This window comes from Rhipicephalus microplus, unplaced genomic scaffold (assembly GCF_043290135.1).
Source record: "Rhipicephalus microplus isolate Deutch F79 unplaced genomic scaffold, USDA_Rmic scaffold_16, whole genome shotgun sequence".
NCBI classification, from domain to species: Eukaryota; Metazoa; Arthropoda; class Arachnida; order Ixodida; family Ixodidae; genus Rhipicephalus; species Rhipicephalus microplus.
The window spans coordinates 2,644,574-2,666,158 of NW_027464589.1; the positions used below are offsets into that span (position 1 = coordinate 2,644,574).

The 21,585-nt window shown below is 45.1% G+C and overlaps 1 protein-coding gene across 7 annotated transcripts in view; it reads right to left on the reverse strand.

The window, feature by feature from the left end:
- The window catches only part of LOC119166644 (uncharacterized), a 181,143-nt gene that overhangs the window by 19,335 nt on the left and 140,223 nt on the right, over positions 1-21,585 (reverse strand). For all 7 annotated transcript variants that reach the window (XR_012888812.1, XR_012888815.1, XR_012888813.1 and 4 more), the window contains one exon: positions 12,222-12,333. Coding sequence is in view for 4 of the 7 variants with exons in the window: in XM_075883424.1 (XP_075739539.1) it covers positions 12,222-12,333 (112 nt within the window). In the remaining 3 variants the exon portion in view is untranslated. The remainder of the gene's footprint in view (positions 1-12,221; positions 12,334-21,585) is intronic.

A 21,585-nucleotide genomic window follows, 5' to 3' on the forward strand; every position in this document is an offset into this window, starting at 1 on the left:
CCTCCTGGCTTGGCTGGATCGGCACCGAAGGGGAAGAACAGCGTCAACTGATCGCACAGGCGGTCAAAATGCTCGGCCTGTAAATTTGGCTGAATAAAAGTCTATTACTACTACTACTACTTTTCCGGCATCCGCTTCAAACCACGCGTGAAATTTCTGAAACATATCACATTTCCTGAAATGAGAATCAATGTATCAGCCATGCTTCATTATCACTACTTGACTGTGAGTTTAACTATATAGAAAATTCATAGTCAAGTGCTTCGAATGAACGCCACGCTTGCTGATCACACTGTCATATTATTCCTGTTGACATGTGACACTTGTGTACTTATGTGTCCTTCGAGCGTGAGAATAAACCAGTTGTTAGTTGAGTGCTTGTGCTGTGTGCCTCCTCTTTGCTTTGTGTCTGTGTTTACCCCCGCGGTCCCAGTTCACTGAACCATCCTTTTAATATTGTTAACGTATTGTTCAAATCTGAATATTTGCAGAGGATGGCGCATCTTTCGAAGAAATTTGTCATACGATGATCCAGTTGAGCTGAATAGCACTTTAGCTAACGTACTGCAGTGATGCGAAAAATGGGAATGAATCTGAACACCGATAAACCGTACTTCACCCTATAAGGTGTGAAAAAACACCCCTGTGGTTTATTTACTGGCTTGGTTCTTGGCTACTGAGGCGAATCGACAGCTATAAATACTCAAGTCTTACAATAAAAACTACCTTATCGTGAAATAAAAATATCAATACCGTTTAGCCCTTTCCATTCAGAAAGCACTGCTTTCTAAAACATAAAATTCACGATGCCCCAAGCCTTGTCAAAATACTGTTGTATTATTTTTAGTAAGACGCAAACTATAATGCGCGAGTGCAGTATGGGATACTTGCACTCAAACTAGCGTCAAGTGCCTTGAAAGAATACAGAGGAAAGCAGTCCGGTTCATTTTTAACAAATCCTCACGAGTTGGCTCTCTTGCCGATAGAATGAAAGCCAACAGCAATTACTGTCTTGTCTTCTCTTGTCGCTTAGAAGATCTTGGCTCATACCCAGAAGGGAGCTTGGTGACACTGTACCATATATTGGAAATTTTTATACAGCGCTTGCTAAATAAAGAGAGAAATTAGATAAGACCAATTATATTGTTCCTTTGAAAAAACGTGAAAATTTGCCGAAGAATTCGACAAACCAGAACATATAAAACAAATTAACAAGAATGAAGAAGGGGGACAAAAAATTTGACATATCTGGCAGTACCGCCAGCAGTGTGTCCTTCCGGTTGCCTGAATGAAGTTATGTAGCGCTGACAGAATAGCACTAAGGCCGGCACCCAACTGACTGGCTCGAAATGATAAAAGGGTGGATGCGCTAACTGGCAGTCCGAGCATGCCAGTGTGTCTCTAGAATTATTCGGCGCATCGAGGCGAAGCGGTGGCATGTGAGAAGAAAGGGATCTATTGTTTCTAATTCATAGCAAACTGCACATAGCTTAATGAACATCATAATTTGTGGAGATATTAGGTTTACCCAGAGCCTCTACAGCGAAAGCTTGTGAGGGTTACCTCAGATTGATGGGGAAGGCATTTTGCGGTGTTCCATGTGAAGTGCAAGTGCCGAAACTCTTCAGATTGTATGAGCAATGTTTTGTGGATTTTTAAGATTAGGAGGAGTTTTAATTGTTCGGCAGTAATAAAAGGAAACTCTGGAGCTACTAGTACCACCGGGAAATTTAAAGATGCCGAAGCGTGCGAATCAGCGATTTCATTTAGTGCAATTCCAGCATGCCCGGGGACCGAAGTCAACTGAACTTCTGATAGCCTGCGCGTTACGAGAGACCAAAATATCCTGAGAAGAGGAGGGTGCTTTGCGGACGTTAGATGCGTACAAACAAACAAAGCATCCGAAATAGTAATAGCTTTTGATTGCTGAAAACTTAGTTTTCAAAGAGCCAATGTAATAGCCAGGAATTCTGCGAGATGAATTGGTGTGAAGTGAAGCAATAGGGGAGCAAACGACCAATTAAGCTGATGAGAAAAGTACCAACTCCAGCCTTCTGAAGATTTTGCGTTGCATCCGTCGAAATTACTACGTTATTGAAAAAATGACTGAGATGGTCTTCAAGGAGGCCCTCCAGAACATGCTTGGGATTAACTTGGCATTTTTCGGGAAAATATCATCGAAAATTATGTCAACTGGCACCGAGCATAAGATTTGGGGAGTTAAATGCTGGAGGGAAACGGGCAGATTTGATAACAGAGACTCGACGAAAATGACTTGAAGTCTTTGATAACGACACTACCGTCTCCACGTGCGCCCAAAATGGATAAATATTGACCTTCTTTCTCTTCTTCTCAACGCAAACTTGCGATCGACCCATCGCAATACTTAACATCCTTATCAACCAAACCCACAAGACATTATCACGCTACATTCCTAACACCATACTTCTGCAGAAGATAAGATTATAAGCAATCAGGTTTTCCACGCATGGTCTCAGATTGGAATGAATTAACTCAGGCATCCTGATAATATCTCATTCTTTTTCGCCCCAAAATAGCATTCGTCTTGCAAAGTCAGGTTGCCGTTGTTTTAATAGGAGTTTTTTTCTTTTTTCTTGTATTTACCGTTTTTACCGTACACCTATGCATTTATACCTTTCTTTGCTTGAACAGTAAAATTGACTGTGTTTATTGTTTCGTATTTATTAATATTTATTCTTACGGTAATCGCATAACATATGAAGTATGAATTAGTAGTACCCTTATTTTTGTTCGGTATATGCGTACTCAGGAAATCAGTTTCTAAGTCGCTTTTTGTATTGAATAGGATTGTATGATACACCCACTCCAAACAATATCTCATGCCACTTATTGTATCTATTGTGTCCTTTTAAAACTGCCCGTCTGCTTGGACCTGAGGGTCTGCATTATTTAATAAATAATTAAAATAATTAAAGAACTGATCATCATCATAACTAAGCCCTCCTCGTGCTCGGAGCATGCCCGACAAGATTGGGTCCTCGCGCCTTGCGGTAGGCACGCAACCACCCACCACCACTCTGCTCAGACCCTGAAAGGAAACTGCCGAGATTCATCAAGTCTCTCTGCCTTCCCCTAGCGCTATTTCAAAAAAACATGATAATTACTGTCTAAGATATTTACGCCTCCTACATCAACCGCATTTTGTTGATAAAAAACTGCGCCCTTGATAGAGAATGTGTCAGCCCTCGTAGAAACACACAGCACCCGCGTGCATCCGAAAGGTTGTTCGTAAAGCACCATTAAAAAACCTGCTACACTCAAACCCTGAGCTACAACGTACCCAAAGAGTCAAGTAATTACACAAGTGCGTAAATACATAATTGTCATCATCACGCAAGCACTTGTTTGATGTATTTTTCTTTGATAACTTTCAAATTTATGCCTAAAGCTTGCAAATTTATCTTTATCGGTGCTTTTTACAATGTATTCATCGCATGCATGCTGTTTTCTTGTTATTGTTTTTTTATTACTGCTGCTTCATATCCACTTTTGCATTGTAGCAGAACAACTCTTTCTTGGCGGTCACATCGCTCACTATTCAAACGAATTATAACCTGTTCACAGTGCGCACGCATGTATTTATACGTAGTTACAACAACAAAACGCGTTGTTTATACTGCACATTTGTGCACTGCTGCTGTTGGCTGGCTGCGGCCCCATCGCCTCGTCAGTCTGTATGCTTACAGCTGTCATACGGATGGGGGTGGGGGGAAGGTTTTCAACATTGTACTTCATGCATGTTGTACGAAAAAATTGACTTGATTTGACATTTCAACCTGTCCACTGGAATGGTGAGTTCCGAAGCGTTCGAGCAAGAGGGCTTTCTCATGTTAGAATTCGACGACCCGATCATCATTCGAGGACTCTCAGAAGTGTCTAAACTTCTGGAACATTCATGCCTTGAAGGGGCGCGAGCATTCCCAGTGTACGTAAAAGACTTGTCTTATTTATGGCCTCAGGCCGCACTAGCTGAAACTTTGCAAGGTGAGATCGATAAACACAGGTCAGTGCGTTTTTAAGACGCTGTGAAGTTCGATGTTTTCAAGTTTTAGGGCATTACAGCCGGAGTGCCTAAAAAAGGCAGCTGTATTCTGGTATCAGTCGAATGTACATGCAATAAATCATGACGAGGACATCTTTACGCGAACTGGCAAGTTTATTGCTAAATGTATGCAACATTACAACTGCACGTGCTTCTTTAGCAGCCATATCTTCTATATAAGGACTACAGTTAGCTTTTTCGGTGACGTTTGCCCCTAAATAACGAACTTACCTAACCTGAGGTTATAAAATTTTGTTAGTGCATTAACGATACTGGCACTGGGGCATTTTGTGCAAAAACTACGATTGTGCCTATTAATACTGAGTGATAGGTCAACATTCTCCAGCCACGTTTACAGGCTATCAATATACAGGGTGTTTTAAAAAAGGTGTGCAATATCATTTAAAAATCACACAACGCGGCATTTGCAGGCTCTCTGCGGCGTTCTCTTTGCTTCAGCACAAGGCCTTCTCAGATATGTACAATCAATATTTACGGCAGTAATTACATACATTGGAACAATTACCTTTTCAAAAAAGCCAAGCCTGCGCGGAAGGCATAGCACAGTCACGGCAAAAGCTAGAAAAGCGGCCTTTCAGAGCCTTTTCTAAGCACTCATTGGGCAACTGCTGCAAGCACACTTGCTTGATTCCCACTACGGAAGTAATATTAAAGATTTAAAGGTAGTAGGCCGGCATTTGCTATGATACTTTTCTTCATTTTTCTGAGAAACGTCGTAGCCGGTAAACAATTGCAAGGAATTTTGTGCCAAATGTTCATGCAGTGGCTGACGACGATGAGGAACTATGCCTGAAGTGGGTGTGCGCCACTGTTAACAGCTGAACAAAAACGAGAGTTCTAATAGGTTACAGTATTGCATGACCCACTCGTGACGTCATTCACATTGTGCGCCGACTGCTTTATCTTTCGCTTTTTGGAAACGCTCTAAAGGTCGTATTTTTTGCCCCGCCGCAGTGGTCTAGTGGCTAAGGTACTCGGATGCTGACCCGCAGTGCGCGGGTTCGAATCCCGGCTGCGGCGGCTGCATTTCCGATGGAGGCGGAAATGTTGTAGGCCCGTATGCTCAGATTTGGGTGCACGTTAAAGAACCCCAGGTGGTATAAATTTCCGGAGCCCTCCACTGCGGCGTCTCTCATAATCATATTGTCACGGTACAGCGTGAACCAAAGGCAGATAAACGTTGACACAGGGACTCTCAGCAGCCAAACAGCAAGATCGCCTTCTTTATCTTCAATCAGCCAGAGCTCCACTACCTGGTGTCCGCCAAATCCCCTTATCATCGTTTTGGTCCACCAGTACACACGCGTAATTTGCCCCCCTCTCTTAATGAGCATCGCCCCGATGCTAAACCAGTAGTGCAGTTTTTTTTCTGTTCTTTAAGAAGTTTCTTGCGCAGGCACTACCTTTCATAAGGCTTCATGCGCACAACGTGGACTAGTTCTGGACGGTGCTGGCGAAGCCTCGTACTATGTGAGTGTCGGGGACGACCTCGTAGGTAACATCACTCAGTCGTCGCAGTACTAGATATGGCCCAAAGTATCTCCTTAGGAGCTTTTCAGAGAGTCCTCGTTTCCGTATGGGCGTCCAAACCCATACTCTGTCGCCGGTCTGGTAAACGACTGTTCTGCGGCGAGAATTGTAGCGGCTCGCGTCGTACTCTTGTTGTTACTGCATTCGCAGGCGTGCTAGTTGTCTTGCTTCTTCCGCTCGTTCTGTAAACATCTTGGCGTCCGGTTCGATGTCGTCGCATTCGTGCGCTAGCATCGCATCTAACATGGTTCGTACTTCCCTTCCGTGAATTAGGCTGAACGGGGTCATCTGGGTTGTTTCTTGCTTGGCAGTGTTGTAAGCAAACGTGATATATGGCAAGATTTCGTCCCAATTTTTGTGCTCGACGTCTACGTACGTAGAAAGCATGTCTTCAATTGTTTTGTTCAGACGCTCTGTAAGCCCGTTCGTTTGCGGGTGGTAGGCGGTGGTCTTACGATGGGTTGTTCCACTCAGCATGAGGACTTGTTCCACAAGAGCTGCCGTAAATGCGGTTCCTCTGTCTGTGATTACGACGCTTGGTGCACCATGCCGCAGGACAACGTTCTCGATGAAAAATTGTGCCACCTCCGCTGCTGTACCTCTCTGGATAGCCTTTGTTTCAGGATAACGGGTAAGGTAATCAGTCGCGACAATAACCCAGCGGTTCCCAGCAGTAGAAGTAGGAAGTGGGCCCAAAATATCCATGCCACTCTGGTCGAATGGTGTTCTTGGGACCTGCACGGGCTGCAGGAGGCCAGCTGGTTTAGTCGGCGGTGACTTCCGTCGCTGGCAGTCGAGGCAAGTACGAACATGGTGTTTTACGGATATGGTCAGTCTTGGCCAGAAGTAGCGCTGCCGTACTCTGGCCAACGTTCTTGTGTAATCTAAGTGGCCTGAAGTCACCTCGTTGTGGCATGCTTCGAGTACTTCGGAGCGAAGGGCTGCTGGGATGACGAGCAAATACGCAGATCCTGTCGAAGAGAAATTTCTTTTGTATGGTACTCCGCTCCGTAAGCAAAATGATGACAGCGCTCTTACGAAAACAGTTGGTGCCTTCTGAGATCTTCAATCCAGGTAATTAATTAGGGCATGTAACTCAGGGTCGCCACGTTGTTGCTGTGCAATAGCGGTTGAGTCAAGCACGCCGAGAAATGCTGTTTCCTCCTCATCAGATAGAGTTGCCGATTCAATGGGTGAGCGGGATAGACAGTCGGCGTCCATGTGGCGCTTTCCTGACTTGTATACGACAGTCATGTCGTACTCCTGCAGCCTGAGACTCCAACGCGCTAATCTCCCGGTAGGATCTTTAAGATTTGTCAACCAACACAGTGAGTGGTGGTCGCTGATGACTTTGAAAGGGCGGCCGTATAAATACGGACGAAATTTTGTGACCGCCCATACCACGGCGAGGCATTCTTTTTCAGTCGTGGAGTAATTGGTCTCGGCGCGTGTTAGTGTTCGGCTTGCATAGGCGATTACTCTTTCTGTGCCCTCTTGCAGCTGCACAAGCACAGCTCCCAAACCAATATTGCTGGCATCAGCGTGTAGCATCGTTGGCGCTTTCTCAACAAAGCGGGCAAGCACTTGAGGCATCATTTAACCATATGGTGTAGTAGCGCAATTTTCACGGGGACGAAGAGGACAAGAACACACGACACTCTTCGTCCCCGTGAAAATTGCGCTACTACACCATATGGTTAAATGATGTCTCACCAACTAGCCCAGCTCTCAACCCTACTAAGCACTGGAGGCGTCTGTAGTCGCTGGCGGAGGTTCTTAAAAGCAGCTTCCTCTTCGTTGCTCCATTGGAAAGCAACGTCTTCTCTCGTGAGGCGGGTCAACGGTGATGCGATGCATGCGAAGTCTGCGATGAATCACCTATATTACGCACATAGTCCGAAGAATTGTCTGACAGCCTTCTTATCAGTCGGCACCGGGAACTGTGCAACAGCTGCGATCTTTTCAGGATCAGGACGAACGCCTGCGTGACTGACAACGTGACCAAGAAATTGCAGCTCTTCATAGCAAAAGTGGCACTTTTCAGGCTTCAACGTCAAGCCCGCAGACCGTATGGCTTGTAAAACTGCCTCAAGTCTTTTAAGGTGCTGGTCAAACGTTGCGGCGAAAACTACGACATCATCAAGGTAGACCAAGCAGGTTTTCCACTTCAACCCAGAAAGTACGGTATCCATAAGTCTTTGAAAGGTAGCAGGCGCTGAACATAAACCAAAGGGCAAGACTTTAAATTCATATAAGCCATCTGGTGTCACAAAAGCAGTCTTCTCGCGGTCTCTTGGGTCTAGCTCGATTTGCCAATACCCACTCCTTAAGTCCATCGATGAAAAGTAACGAGCATGTCGAAGTCTGTCGAGAGAGTCATCTATACGAGGAAGTGGATATACATCTCTCTCTGTCACCTGATTGAGTTTTCGGTAATCTACACAGAAGCGCAGGCTGCCATCTTTTTTTCTAACGAGGACTACAGGTGACGCCCAGGGGCTTTTTGAGGGCTGAATGACGTCATCTTCTAGCATTTTGTCGACTTGCTCTTGGATCACTTCGCGTTCCTTTGCAGCCACGCGATAGGGGTTTTGGTGAATTGGTCTCACCATGTCCTCGGTAATGATTTGATGCTTGGTGAGAGGCGTGCGGCCAACTCTTGATGTTGTCGAAAAGCAGTCTTTGAATTCGGCCAGTAGCTCAAGAAGCCTCTTTCGCTCGTTCTTAGGCAAAGCAGTGCTAACGTCAAGGACTGGTGTCGAATCAAGTTTTGGCGCCTCGTCGACTACTGCCAAGCAGCCTTCTGCGTCTGTGATATCGTCGAAGTAAGCGACGGCCATGCCTTTTGGAAGGTGCCGGCGCTCATCACTAAAATTTGTCAGAAGCAAGTCCGTGCGTCCAGCGGCGACGCTGACGATACCTCTTGCGACGGAAATGCCGTGTGTGAAAAGGAGCGAGGTTATTCGATCTGCTACTCCTTCGCCGTCAAACTGGACAGCGGCTGCCACAGAAACAAGCGTGCATGACCGAGGAGGGAGAACCACATCGTCATCAGTTAGACGCAATTGGTTTGGTCGCGCCTGTGTACAATCAGGTGCGCCCGAACTGTTGCGGAATGTAATCAAACTGTCTGGGATATTGATGACGGCGCCGTACTCTCGTAAGAAGTCCATACCAATAATTAGATCCTTGCAGCATGCGGCGAGAACGACGAACGACGCAACGAAAGAAGAACCTCCTATGTCAATTCTCGCTGTACATCTTCCAGAGGGCATCAATAACTGACCACCTGCCGTCCTTATTTGAGGGCCTGTCCACGCTGTCTTCACTTTCTTGAAGCGGATGGCGAGGTCCAGACTGATGATAGAAAAGTCGGCACCGGTGTCGACTAAGGCTGTTACTTTCTGGCCGCCAAGAAAAACACTCAGGTCAGCGGTCACAATGTCGTCGCTCTCACGTCTTGTCGGATTTACAGCGTCATGTAATGGGGGCTTTTCGTCGTCATCTTCATGGCCTGCAACTTACCCCCGGAGGTCGCCGCCCTCAGTTTCCCCGTCGCGGGCTGGGTGACCTTCTTGCGTTAAGGTCTGCGGAGGTACGTCGGTGTGACGAAGGTGAATGAGCAGGAGAAGGAGAGCGGGATTGACGTCCCAAACCTGGCTGGCGGGTAGGTATTGCCTCCTCGTCAGAAGTACGGTATTCGTAAAAGTGAGAACGGGCTCCATGGAAAGAGGCGTCCTCCCGGCGTGGTATGTATTCTTCGTTCGCACGTCGATCGTCAGACCATGTTCGAAGAGGGCGGAACGGATCACTGCGGTGCCAGCAATGACGGGCAATATGACCTGCACCTCCGCAGTTAAAGCATAGTGGACGTCGATCGATTGTGCGCCATGCGTCTGTTCTTCGGAGGGGTGGACGTCTGAACCTCCTTTCTTGCGACGATGTCCATGGTGCTGCTGTGGACGCCTGGTGGTACGTCGGTTGGCTTGGCGGTCGGCTCAGGGTCTGCTCTTGCCGTGGTGACGTAGGGGCCGTCGGCACTGGGTGATATGGCGGCGATGTACCAGATGGTGAACGTCGCAGAGCATCGGCATAGCTCATGGGACGGTGCTCGTCACCAGGACCAGTGGTAGAAAATGCGTGGCGGATTTTGTCGCGTACCAGTTTAGCGACGGACGCAACGGGGGTTTGAGCAACTGGATTTCGGAACTTTTGCAGTTCTTCGCGAACTATCTCCCTAATGAGGTCTCGCAGGGAGCTTTGATTCTCAGGTATGGCGGCAGCATTGATTGGGGTGCTGCTAGACATTCGATGATACTGCCGGCATCGTTGATGGAGCGCCCGCTTGATAGCCGTAGCCTCCTTGATGAAGTCAACTACGGTACTTGGAGGGTGGTGCAGTAGCCCGGCGAAAAGTTGCTCCTTAACGCCGCGCATGAGGTAGGACAACTTCCTATCTTCACTCATGTTCGGGTCAGCTCGACGAAAAAGACGAGTCATATCTTCAGCAAACATAGTAACGTTTTCATTGGGTTGTTGAACCCGTAGCTCGAACAGCTGCTGCGCACGGTCACGTCGATCGACATTGGTGAACGTATCGACAAGCTGTTGTCGGAAGTCGCCCCAAGTTAACAGACTGGGTTCTCTGTTCTCATACCAAATTTTCGCACCGCCGTCAAGGTAGAAATAGGTGCGTGAGAGCTTTTCTTGTTCAGGCCACAGATTAATCTTGGCGACACGCTCATAGTGCTCAAGCCAGTCGTCCACGTCTTCATGTGCGCCGCCACTAAAGTGATAGGGAACCAGCGGTTGAAAGATGGTTACCTGTGAAGGCTGTGTTGGTGGGGGGCCTTGGGGCGCCGTTTGCGGACTGGTGTTGGCCATTTGGAGAGGTAATCGGCACTTGCGAGGTTCCGTGGAAGGCGTGAACTCTGGAGCGAGGCCTACCAGCCGCCGACTGAACCGGTGCACGGGAGTTGAAATGGGTGACATTGCGTCCGAGCTAGATGAACGGCTCCCAGTGGGAGTATGGAGCATTAGGTAGGGTTCCGTCCCAGCACTTCCACCAGTGTCACGGTACAGCGTGAACCAAAGGCAGATAAACGTTGACACAGGGACTCTCAGCAGCCAAACAGCAAGATCGCCTTCTTTATCTTCAATCAGCCAGAGCTCCACTACCTGGTGTCCGCCAAATCCCCTTATCATCGTTTTGGTCCACCAGTACACACGCGTCAATATAGTGGTTTTGGGACGTTAAACCCCACATATCAATCAAATCAAAGGTCGTATTTATGCGATTGTTTTCCCGACATCAATCCTGTCTAAAGCAAGTTGCAAGTTTGTTTGTCTAAAGCAAGGTGTGGCGCTGTGGTAGAATACTGGGCTGGCACCCAGATGACCCGGGTTCAAGCCTAACGTTGTGATTGGTTTGAAGTTTTTTTTTCTTTCGCGTGATGTAGTTACGAAAACCGGCAGCGGCAGCGGACAACTACGCCACTGTGCGAAACATGAGTTATTATCTAATTGCAGCTATCGCTGTATTGAATAAAAATACCTGATCGAGTTCAATGGTTGAAATATAGTCCTTCCTGCGATTAGTTTATAGCTGCTTTCAAATTTTGAAAGGCGGGCACTGGTAATCACCGTGAAGTGATGAAACCTGGCCAATTTATCTGGCGAAACAGAAACCAAAGCACGAAACAGCTCGTCTACCATGCACTTCACCCCACCGTGGTGGTCTAGTGGCTAAGGTACTTAGCTGCTGACCCGCAAGTCGCGGGATAGAATCCCGGCTGCAGCGGTTGCATTTCCGATGGAGGTGGAAATGTTGTAGGCACGTGTGCTCAGATTTGAGTGCAGGTTATAGAAGCCTAGGTGGTCGAAATTTCCGAAGCCCTTCCCTACGGCATCTCTCATAATGATATGGTGGTTTAGGGACCCACATATTAATCATACCATACACTTCGGCAACGCCTTCAACGACGACACTGTTACCCTCACACTTGGGGAGAAGCTTTAGCTAGCGTGGATAAGCGGCCACATAGTGAAGTGTCAAGTTTGATGGTTGATAACGGCGCGGCAAACAGTGTCGTCCTTGAGGGCGTCGACGTGAATGGTAGATGCGCTGTTTGGTGCATCGGTTTTGGTTTCGCCAGCTAAATTGGCCAGAATTCAACACTCCGCGCAGATTATCAGTGGCCGCCTTTCCGCATTTTTAAAATGTCTATGAAATATTCGGATGAAGCACTTTAGTTCAACCATTAGACACGATAGGCGATTTTCATTGATTAAAAATTGATTATCCTAAGCTAGTTAATTGCTGCCATAATAATGCCAGTACGCACCGCAAGATGCCGTCTATCAAAGTAAACGAGATGCCGCAGGTAGAATGCGGATGCCTACCTTCTCTAATTTTTAGATGATATTTGACACATTTTTTTCAAACACCCTGTATGTCTGCACCATTCAAGTTTGCGCTTGCACCAGTTTTTAAGCGTTTTGTTGTGAAGAAATTGCGTAGAGTCTTCCGGACACCTCGACCCATGATGAACTCCTTGTGCTCTATGCGAAGTAGCTGGGCACTCACCCTTCGACGTAGACCACTTTGTGACGGGCGTCACAATGAAAGGACTCGCATGGATGCTCACTGTGCAAAGTCTCGTTGTTCTTGATCTTCAGCTGCTCGTGCAGGCAGTCGTCTGCACACGCAAAAAGAGTGACGCCAAGTGGTGGGTATTGAATCTTATCATGCGAATTACAACTTGGTTATGTGCTATAGTTGCTAATATTGAAGCAAGCCGTAGGTGGAAGGTAGTGAGGCAAGAAGGACTCGTTTTCAAGGAGTATAAATTCAACCTTTCTGCCATTTTTAGCAACCACATAAAGAGGCGTCCACTTCTACCTTGAACAACGCACCGTGCGGTTGGCGTAAGGGCGCTTTTACGTGGAGTGCCTCTCCAGAACGCTTCAAAATCTAGCGCATAAGCGAAATGACAGCTGTAGGCTTTCGCCGTGTCATCTTCTACAGTGCGGCAGCTTGGTCATATTGCGTCTGCTTTTCAGTGAAACAAGCTTTTTGCTTGGAATGTGTACACGCCAATTGAGAGGCTGGCGTGGTTCTGAAAATGCGAAGCGACTGTTTCTATTCTTCAAGCGACCATACAAGTAGTAAATCTTCCCCACAGATGAGCAAACTTTCAGGGCACGCTGGCACTGCCATGTCTAAGCGATTTAGCAAAACAGAAAAATTACTCCCGGACCTCACATGAGTGTTTTTGATCAGTTCGAAGTTGAGCGCAGTAAAATTGGTAACAGTTATATCCTGTAAGGCCGGACATTGCATCTCGCAATGTTCCAAAATTTTTATTAGTTACTCACCTGTAAGCAAAAGGGCGTCACCAGTCGGAAAATCCTAGAGAACTGATAATATAACATTTATGTGTCACCAATAGCGTTGCCTTCATGTGCTACACAATTTCACTCGCCAATATTTTACCCTTATGTACTGCTTAATTGTAACCATGCTTCAGCGTGCCATTCATGCAGACCGATTAAGAAATGACCTAATGAAGTTTTCAGCTGCACTCACACGGGAAAATCAGTGCACCAAAGAAGTGCTCCAGACAAATTTTTACTGCCCTGAGCATGTTTTGAATAAAGCTTTATTCCCTTTTTGTCTCTAGGCGACACAAGACCCTGTATCGCTTCATATATGCACGCGAAACGTTAGCCCACTGCGGCAAATTTCTTGTGAATCTTCAATTCGTAACGCAGTCGAACTTTCCTTTTTTTGTCACTGTGCAATCAACGACCGCATATGTACGGTTGTACTTCCTTTCAGTGCTGTCTCCTGACTGAAGGACCATGCAGAAAGTGCCGGAAGACGAAATATGATGCTTCTTAGATTTACGCCTGAGAGAATATTAGCAAAGAGCTATATCTTCGATGAGAAACCATGCTCTTGCAACTGTGAACTGAATTTTATATAGAGCGAGGTTTATTACTTCTACGATTGCTTACAGAAAAGGCCAAGGCGCTTCATTTCTCGAGAACTGCGCCAGCTTCTGAATTTTCAAGCGCACATTAAAGAGCGATGCTTGCTTCACCGCAAAGCAGCTGAAATTCGGTGGAAATGACGCGGCGAAGGGCGTGCCTACAATTGTCATTGCACCTGCCCACTAGTTTCAGAAGCGTCGGGGACAGGTGCTCCGACGAGTTCCGGCTGCACGGTGCAGTGTTCAAGGTCGAAGTGGGCCCCTTACGGAAATTTCACATATGACACTTATATAAGGTATATGTGGCCACATATAAATATATAGGTTAGCATATGTGACTTCTGTTTACCATATGTGGATGTACACCTTGCGAGGTCCGTTCATTTATGGGGTTATATACAGCCATATACGGCATGGTTCGTCCATGTAAGAAGTCAAGTCCGGCGTTATAAGGCACGGCCACGTTATATATAACCTATCCAGTATACTCTTTATGTGCCATTGCTCGCTTATAGGGATGAACCATATATATATATATATATATATATATATATATATATATATATATATATATATATATATATATATATATATATATATATATATATATATATATATATATATATATATATATATATATATATATATATATATATATATATATGTATGTGTGTGTGTGTGTGTGTGTTATAACAGGCCTGTACATTTCTTGGCATTACTGTCTGTTATAACACACAGACACACACACACACACATATATATATATATATATATATATATATATATATATATATATATATATATATATATATATATATATATATATATATATATATATATATATATATATATATATATATATTTATATATATGTGTGTGTGTGTTATAACAGACAGTAATGCCAAGAAATGTACAGGGAAAAATATTAGAACCAATGGAATGTAAATAAGAAGAAAAAAAGTGAATGCAAAATAACCAGCCGTTCCTGCTCACGGCTGGTTGTTTTTTCATCCACTTTTCTTTCTTTCTATTTACATTTCATTCGTTCTAATAACTTCCCTGTACATTTCTTGGCATTACTGTCTGTTAGATCTCATTAATACTGTGTTAAAACACGGAAAAACGAGCCCTTAGGTATACACTTCTTTCCCTTATATATATATATATATATATATATATATATATATATATATTATCCTGCTGACTCGCAGGCCGCGGGATCGAATCCCAGCTGCGAGCTGCGGCGGCTGCATTTCCGATGAAGGCGGAAATGTTGTAGGCCCATGTGCTCAGATTTGGGTGCACGTTGAAGAGCTCCAGGTGAACAAAATTTCCGGAGCCCTCCACTTTGGTGTCTCTTATAATAATATAGTGGTTTTGGGACGTTAAACCCCGTATATCGATCAATGAATTATATATAGATATATAATCACCACGATCACTGATTTTTATGCAAATTGTCAAATATACCAGTCTGTACACAAACGTGATCTGCCCATTTTCCACAAAAACAACAGTAATAACTATATATATTGTTTTTTTGCATTGCACAAAAGAAATAAAATTTATTTCAGCTTTGTGTACAAGATACTTGCAACTATGCATGCATTCGTGTTTGTTATTTAACTTGCACAGATCCGTGCATTTCCACGCTGAACACCGCACCGTGCGGATAGATGGATGGATGGATGGATGGATGGATTGACGGACACACGGACGGACGGATGGATGGACGGATGAGCGGGCGGACGGATGGATGCATGGATCTCGCTGTGAGCTTTAGACCAGGTGATGTCTCATGTCATGTAGACATAAAGTTTTGCACTATCACTGTGTTTTTAGGGATTTATTTTAACTCGCGCCTCGATTGTAGACACCAATCAGTTAGCCTCCTTCTGGTTATTTCTACCCATTTGAAGTCTATTTTGCCTTCACTGTACCTAAACCCCAACGCTTTGAAAAATTCGGTGCCTTTATTTTTGACGACAGGGTGGAGCCCATTACCAAACAATATCAAATCTTCAGCCGGGACAACAGTTTTAGAACGTTCATAGCTTTTATGCATTTGTTTATTTAATAATTGATGTGTGGTATGAAGGTTAACTTGGTGTCCAAGATTAGGCCTAAGAATTTGTGTTCGGTATTAACGGAAAGACGTTGACTATGCAGTTGAATATCAAGTTCGGGATTACTGCCTCTCTTCCTGGAGAAAAAGACACACGTGCTTTTCTGCGCATTCAGACGGAACCCGTTTTCTTCAGCCCAATGGGAGAGTTTGTTCAAACCAAGCTGAACCTGGCGCTCACACATGGCCAGATTGCAAGATGTAAAGTCAAGCTTGTCGTCATCGACATATATACAATAAACGCTTTGGGAGTTATGGACAAGCGCAAAAAATTCATTTTGGTGAGAGAAAGTATGCAGTTGAGTACACCACCTTGCGGCACGCCTGTTTCTTGGACAAATTAAAACATACTTCATCCTGCGGCATCAATGGCATCAAAGCTAAGGTGCTCAAGAACACCAAAAAAACACCAGTGTTATTCTTTCTCATATGTTTCGGCAATCGCTCTCATCCGGCATTGTTCCTCATGACTGGAAAGTGGGTAAGATCGTTCCAGTTCCAAGACCAGGTTCATCTAGTTACCGACCCATATCCCTAACTAGCGTCTGTTCAAAAATAATGGAACATATAATCCATTCCGAAATTGCTAAATTCCTCGTCTCAGTCAAGTTTTTTCACCCTAACCAACACGGATTCGAAAAAGGACTCTCATGCGATACTCAGCTTGCATTATTCATCCATGACTTTAGCGCAAGTATAGACCTTAACATAACAGTTGACGCCATTTTTATAGATTTCGAGAAAGCCTTTGACAAAGTGCCCCACAACCACCTTCTACGAAAGCTTTCTCAATTAAACCTTAACAAACTTGTCTACAATTCGAATAAAGACTTTGTCACTAACCGTCAGCAAATCGTAGAAGTTAATAATACGCCTTTATCCCTTTCTAAAGTCATTTCTGGTGTACCACAGGGAACAGTCCTGGGCCCTCTTATCTTTTTAATTTACACAAATGACTTATCCGACAATATTTCATCTAACATTCGCCTCTTTGCTCATGACGGTGTAATATACCGACCCATTAGTAACGTTTCAGATGGAGTTACTCTCCGGCGTAACCTACTAAAACTTTGCGAGTGGTGCAGTAAATGGCTCATAATTTAAAATACAAGTAACTGCACTTGTTTCATTTTACAGACGCCAGAACTTTGCCGCTGCTAACTATATAGTTAATGACTGCACAGTTTCTTCCCTCAGCTGTATTAAATACCTTGGCGGTAATATTTCAAAGAATGTAAACTGGTCTTCTCATGTAAGTAATATAGCTAACAATGCTAACAAAACTCTTGGTTACTTTCGTCGTAACAAACATATTGCCCCTCCTTCAGTAAAATTACTAGCCTACAAAACTCTAATTCGCCCTAAAGTAGAATACGCATCTGCCATTTGGGACCCACCACTAAGTAACCTAAGTAACTTCATTGAACTAATTCAAAACCGTACAGTTATATTAATTAATTTTGACTACTCATACCACACCAGTGTTGCTACCTTCAAAAGTAAAGCAGGATTACCTAACCTTGACCTACGTCGTAAAATTTTTAGACTCTCATTGTACCACAAAATGTATCAAGCGTTTCATCATAACTCCCATATCCAGCCAGCCCATCGGACTTCAGCCCGCACCAGTCACCACAAGTCCGTGTAACCCGTCCTGCTTGCACTACAGCCCACTTCCATTCCTTCTTCCGTCAGGCAGCCAGGGACTGTTGCGATCTTCCCTCAAGTGTCGTCGATCATTCCAACACAGATACTTTAGGAATATCATAGAATCGTTGTTTTACTAAATCTTTATTGTTTGCCCACTCCCTCATGTTAAGCTCTCTCTTGAGGGCTTTTGAGGTATAATAAACAAATATATAAATAAATAAATAAAATGCCTGGGAAAGAACGCTGCCCACTCGGACACGGCAAGTCCGGTTTGACAGGTAACTTTCGAGTATGTTAAACATTCTTCCACGCACGCCAAGGAGGGACAGGTGTCTTAGTATTCCAAAGCGCCATGTTGTATCGTAAGCCTTTTCAATATTGAGGAACACAGAAAGAAAATATTGTTTATGGACAAAAACGTCTCTGATCTGTGCCTCGATACGAACAAGGTGGCCTGTGGTGGATCTACCTTCTCGAAACCCAAACTAAAATGGGTCGAGTAAATTGTTTGTTTCAAGGGAATGTACAAGTCGGCACTTTATCAATTTTTGGAAGACTTTGCACAAGCAGCTTGTAAGTGCAATGGGCCTATACCTCGAAACTGAAGAAGGGTCCATGACCTCTTTCAAAATGGGAATAATAATGACCTCTTACCAAGAAGTAGGCATAGCGCAAGAAAACCAGAAAGCATTGCACAAACAAAGTAAGGTTTTTTGTGTTTCAATTGGTAGATTTTAAACACTTCGTAAACCACACGGTCAGAACCGGGGGCAGAACTACTGCAGGTGTTTAGGTATGTTTGGAGCTCAGCTAGGCAGAAACCTTAGTTGTACGCCTCGTATCTAGTACATTTGTGTTCCAGTTTCTGCTTTTCTATTCTTGTTCTGTATTTTTGGAAAGCGTCAGTATAGTGTGACGAGCTGGACACCCACTCGAAGTGTGCACCGAGGAAGTTCGCCTGATCTTCCTAGGTGTCACCCTATGTGTTTACGAGTGGGACTTTGTGTGCGTGTCTTCTTGCTACCCTACCAACCATGTTCCAGACTTTGGCCTCCTGTGTGTATGAATGAATCCCTGACACAAACTTCTGCCAGCTTTCTATTCTGACCTGCCGACGTGTTATCCTGCCTTGAGACTTTATTTTTTCTAAGCTGTTAAAATTTTCGGGTGTCGGTGAAATCCGAAGCAACGTCCAAGCTCTGTTTTGCTGTGTGCATGCGTTTCAGCATTCAGAGTTCCACCACAGCACACGCCGTTTTCAAGGGTGTCCATTTATTCGTGGGATGCATTTTGTTGCAGAATCAATCAAAAACGCTTTGAAGTAGTTGACAGCAACATCAATGCTCAAAGAACATATGTCACTCCAACCTAAACGACCAAAGGTATTTAACTGTTCCCAGTCGGCTCTGTTTATGAGCCAATTGGGAACACGTGGTGAACACTCAGTTGCTGTAGCTGTGCTCAAAAATACGGGTAAGTGGTCATTTCCGTACTGATTACTGGTGAATTTCAGCTGGAGTAGAGGCACAAGAGACGGCCATACTATGCTTAGGCGTATAGAGGAGTAGTTATTATTAGCGTGAGTTTAATAGGTTGGTTCTTTTCGTTTCAAAAGACAGGCGCTTGACGAGAGAAGGAACTCTTCAATCAGTTGACCTCGCGCGTCCCAACGAGAGTTACCCCATAGTTTGCTATGCGCATTAAAGTCTCCAAGGAGAACATAAGGCTCCGGAAACTCATCAATTAAGGATTGCAAGTCACGTTTTTGTACCTGATAGTTTGGAGGAATGTAAATAGTGCGAATTTAGATTAGTTTATCGAAAAGAAGAGCTTAAACAGTCACTGCTTCAAGGGACGTTTTGAGTTCTGTGTGCATAAAATCTCTTGAGTCACTACAATGACAACACCTCCGGATGATGTCATGGCATAATCACGGTCCTTACGGAAAATAACGTATTTACGAAGAAAGTTAGTGTGTTTTAAATTGAGGTGTGTTTCTTTCACACAGCACTTTTGGTGAGTGTTCGTGTGAAAGTTCTTGGATGTCGTCAAGATTTCTGAGAAGGCCCCGGACGTTTCATTGTATAATTTGAGTGTTCATGGCGAATATAAAGTAGTGCTGTGTGTACGAAAAGCCAGTAGCTGTTTAGGTGGGAACTTTGAGTTACCATGGCGAATATAAAGTAGTGCTTTGTGTACGAAAAGCCAGTAGCTGTTTAGGCGGGTACTTTGAGTTCCCGTAACAGGGTCTTCACCAGGCCTTGTTATCTACCTTTTTGTTTTCTTGGCGCGCTTCAAGGAGCCACGCCGCTCTTTCGAAACCAAGGGTACCGTTGTATCAATTGCCTCCTCAGTGACACTGGATGCCAGCACGTACGAGCTGGTAGTTCGAATTTGAGCCTTGCCTAGTGAGGTGAGGCCTTGAGACCGCAGGACCCTGGGGTGTCCGGTCTTTGTTCGAGAGTAGGCGGTGTAGTCAGAACTACAGCCGTCTTGGGGGCAGGTGCACAACCGCCGGCTCACAATACGCGGGACGAAGGAGTAACGGGGGCTGGTGCGGCGGTGCCCCCTGACGCGCCGCACCAGCATGTGTTGGGCCATAAAATGGTGACACCCTTTTCTTTGCTTCCTTAAATGAAATGTTCTCCTTCGCCTTCTAAGTAATTATCTCTTTTTCTTTCTTCCAAAACGTGCAGGAGCGTGAATATGCGGCATGGTTTCCTTCACAGTTTACACAGTGTGGCGGCTGTTTACAGTTCTCAGACACGAGGCCAGGGACTCCACATAGTGCACAAGTCTGGCGACCACGACAGCTTTTAGAGCCATGACCATACCTCTAGAATTTGAAGCAACGATGAGGTTTTGGTATGTACCACCTGAGAGATGTCTTGATCTACCCTGTTTCAATAGATTCCGGCAGTTTACTGGACGCAAACGTGAGTATTAAGTGTTTCGTTGATGTTTCTTTGTTATCCCTTCTGATGAAAATTCTCTGTACATTAGTCACATTTTGGCATTTCCACCCCTCCAAAAGTTCAGTTTCTGTCAGGTCAAGTAAGTCTGCGTCAGATACTACTCCGCGGGTTATGTTCTTTGATCTGTGCGGTGTTATGGTGATTGGTACGTCACCGAAAATGAGAGGCTGTCTAGCTTTTCAAATTCTCCTTTGTCCCTAATTTTGAGGAGGAGGTCTCCGCTAGCCATTTTGGTTACGTTGTATTCATCCCCGAGAGTTTCGGTAAGACACCTGGCAACTATGAATGGAGATACAGTCCTGGCTCTTTTTCCACTTTTCTCACAGTGAATGACGTGGAAGTGAGGAAATCTTTCTATTGGCTAGTTGAAAAATATTATGTCATCGGTGCGTACCCGCTTTAGGGTGGTACGATCATTTCACAGAGGAAAAACTCTATGCAGGCCTGTTTTATATTCTTCAAAACAGTTGGCGGCCACCCACCATGGAGCCCAGCAAGGGGACGCTACAAGTTTGCGGACGCTAAAGCCTGCAGACGCCAGCCGTACAACGCAGCTATATTCCAATGCGCCTAGGCCAAGGTAGGCTATTTCCACAGGATAGGCTATTTTCTCTTGTCGCCTGAAAAATTGGAAGTAAACAGAGGAGCGAAGTAGACAAGATAGACTAAAACTGAGAGATAAAGACGAAGTTGTAGGAGAGCGAGATAGGAAAAGGCGGCTGCCGATTTCCCCTGGGTGGGTCAGCCCAAGAGGGCCGTCTACGTCTACGTGAAGCCGGGGCCAAAGGGGTGTGTTGCCTCTGCCGGGGGGCCTTGAAGGTCCCCCGGCAGAGGCAACAGCGTCGGCTGAACCACCAGGATCCCCTTTTCCCCGGACAAGGCAAAGCCATGCCCGGCTAAGCGTGCGAGGGAGTCAAAGCTCCCCCGTTAGCTTGGGTTCGTGGTGTCGCTACACACCAAACGCCTACTTAGGCAGGCGCCCCTGCGGGGAGAAAAGAACACGATCAAGCACGCGACTAGGAGATTGAACAATTGGAACAAAAATTTGAAGCAATGCGGTGGAAGTTTTAGTCATCCGCAATTGTAGCGCACAAGAAGTGCGAGGAACAAACGAGTGAGAAGCAGTTTGTGGCCATAGAAAAGACTAGCACGTGTATAGACAGCAGCAGCTTCGATTATGAACCGAATTTGAGTGCTGCGGGTAAT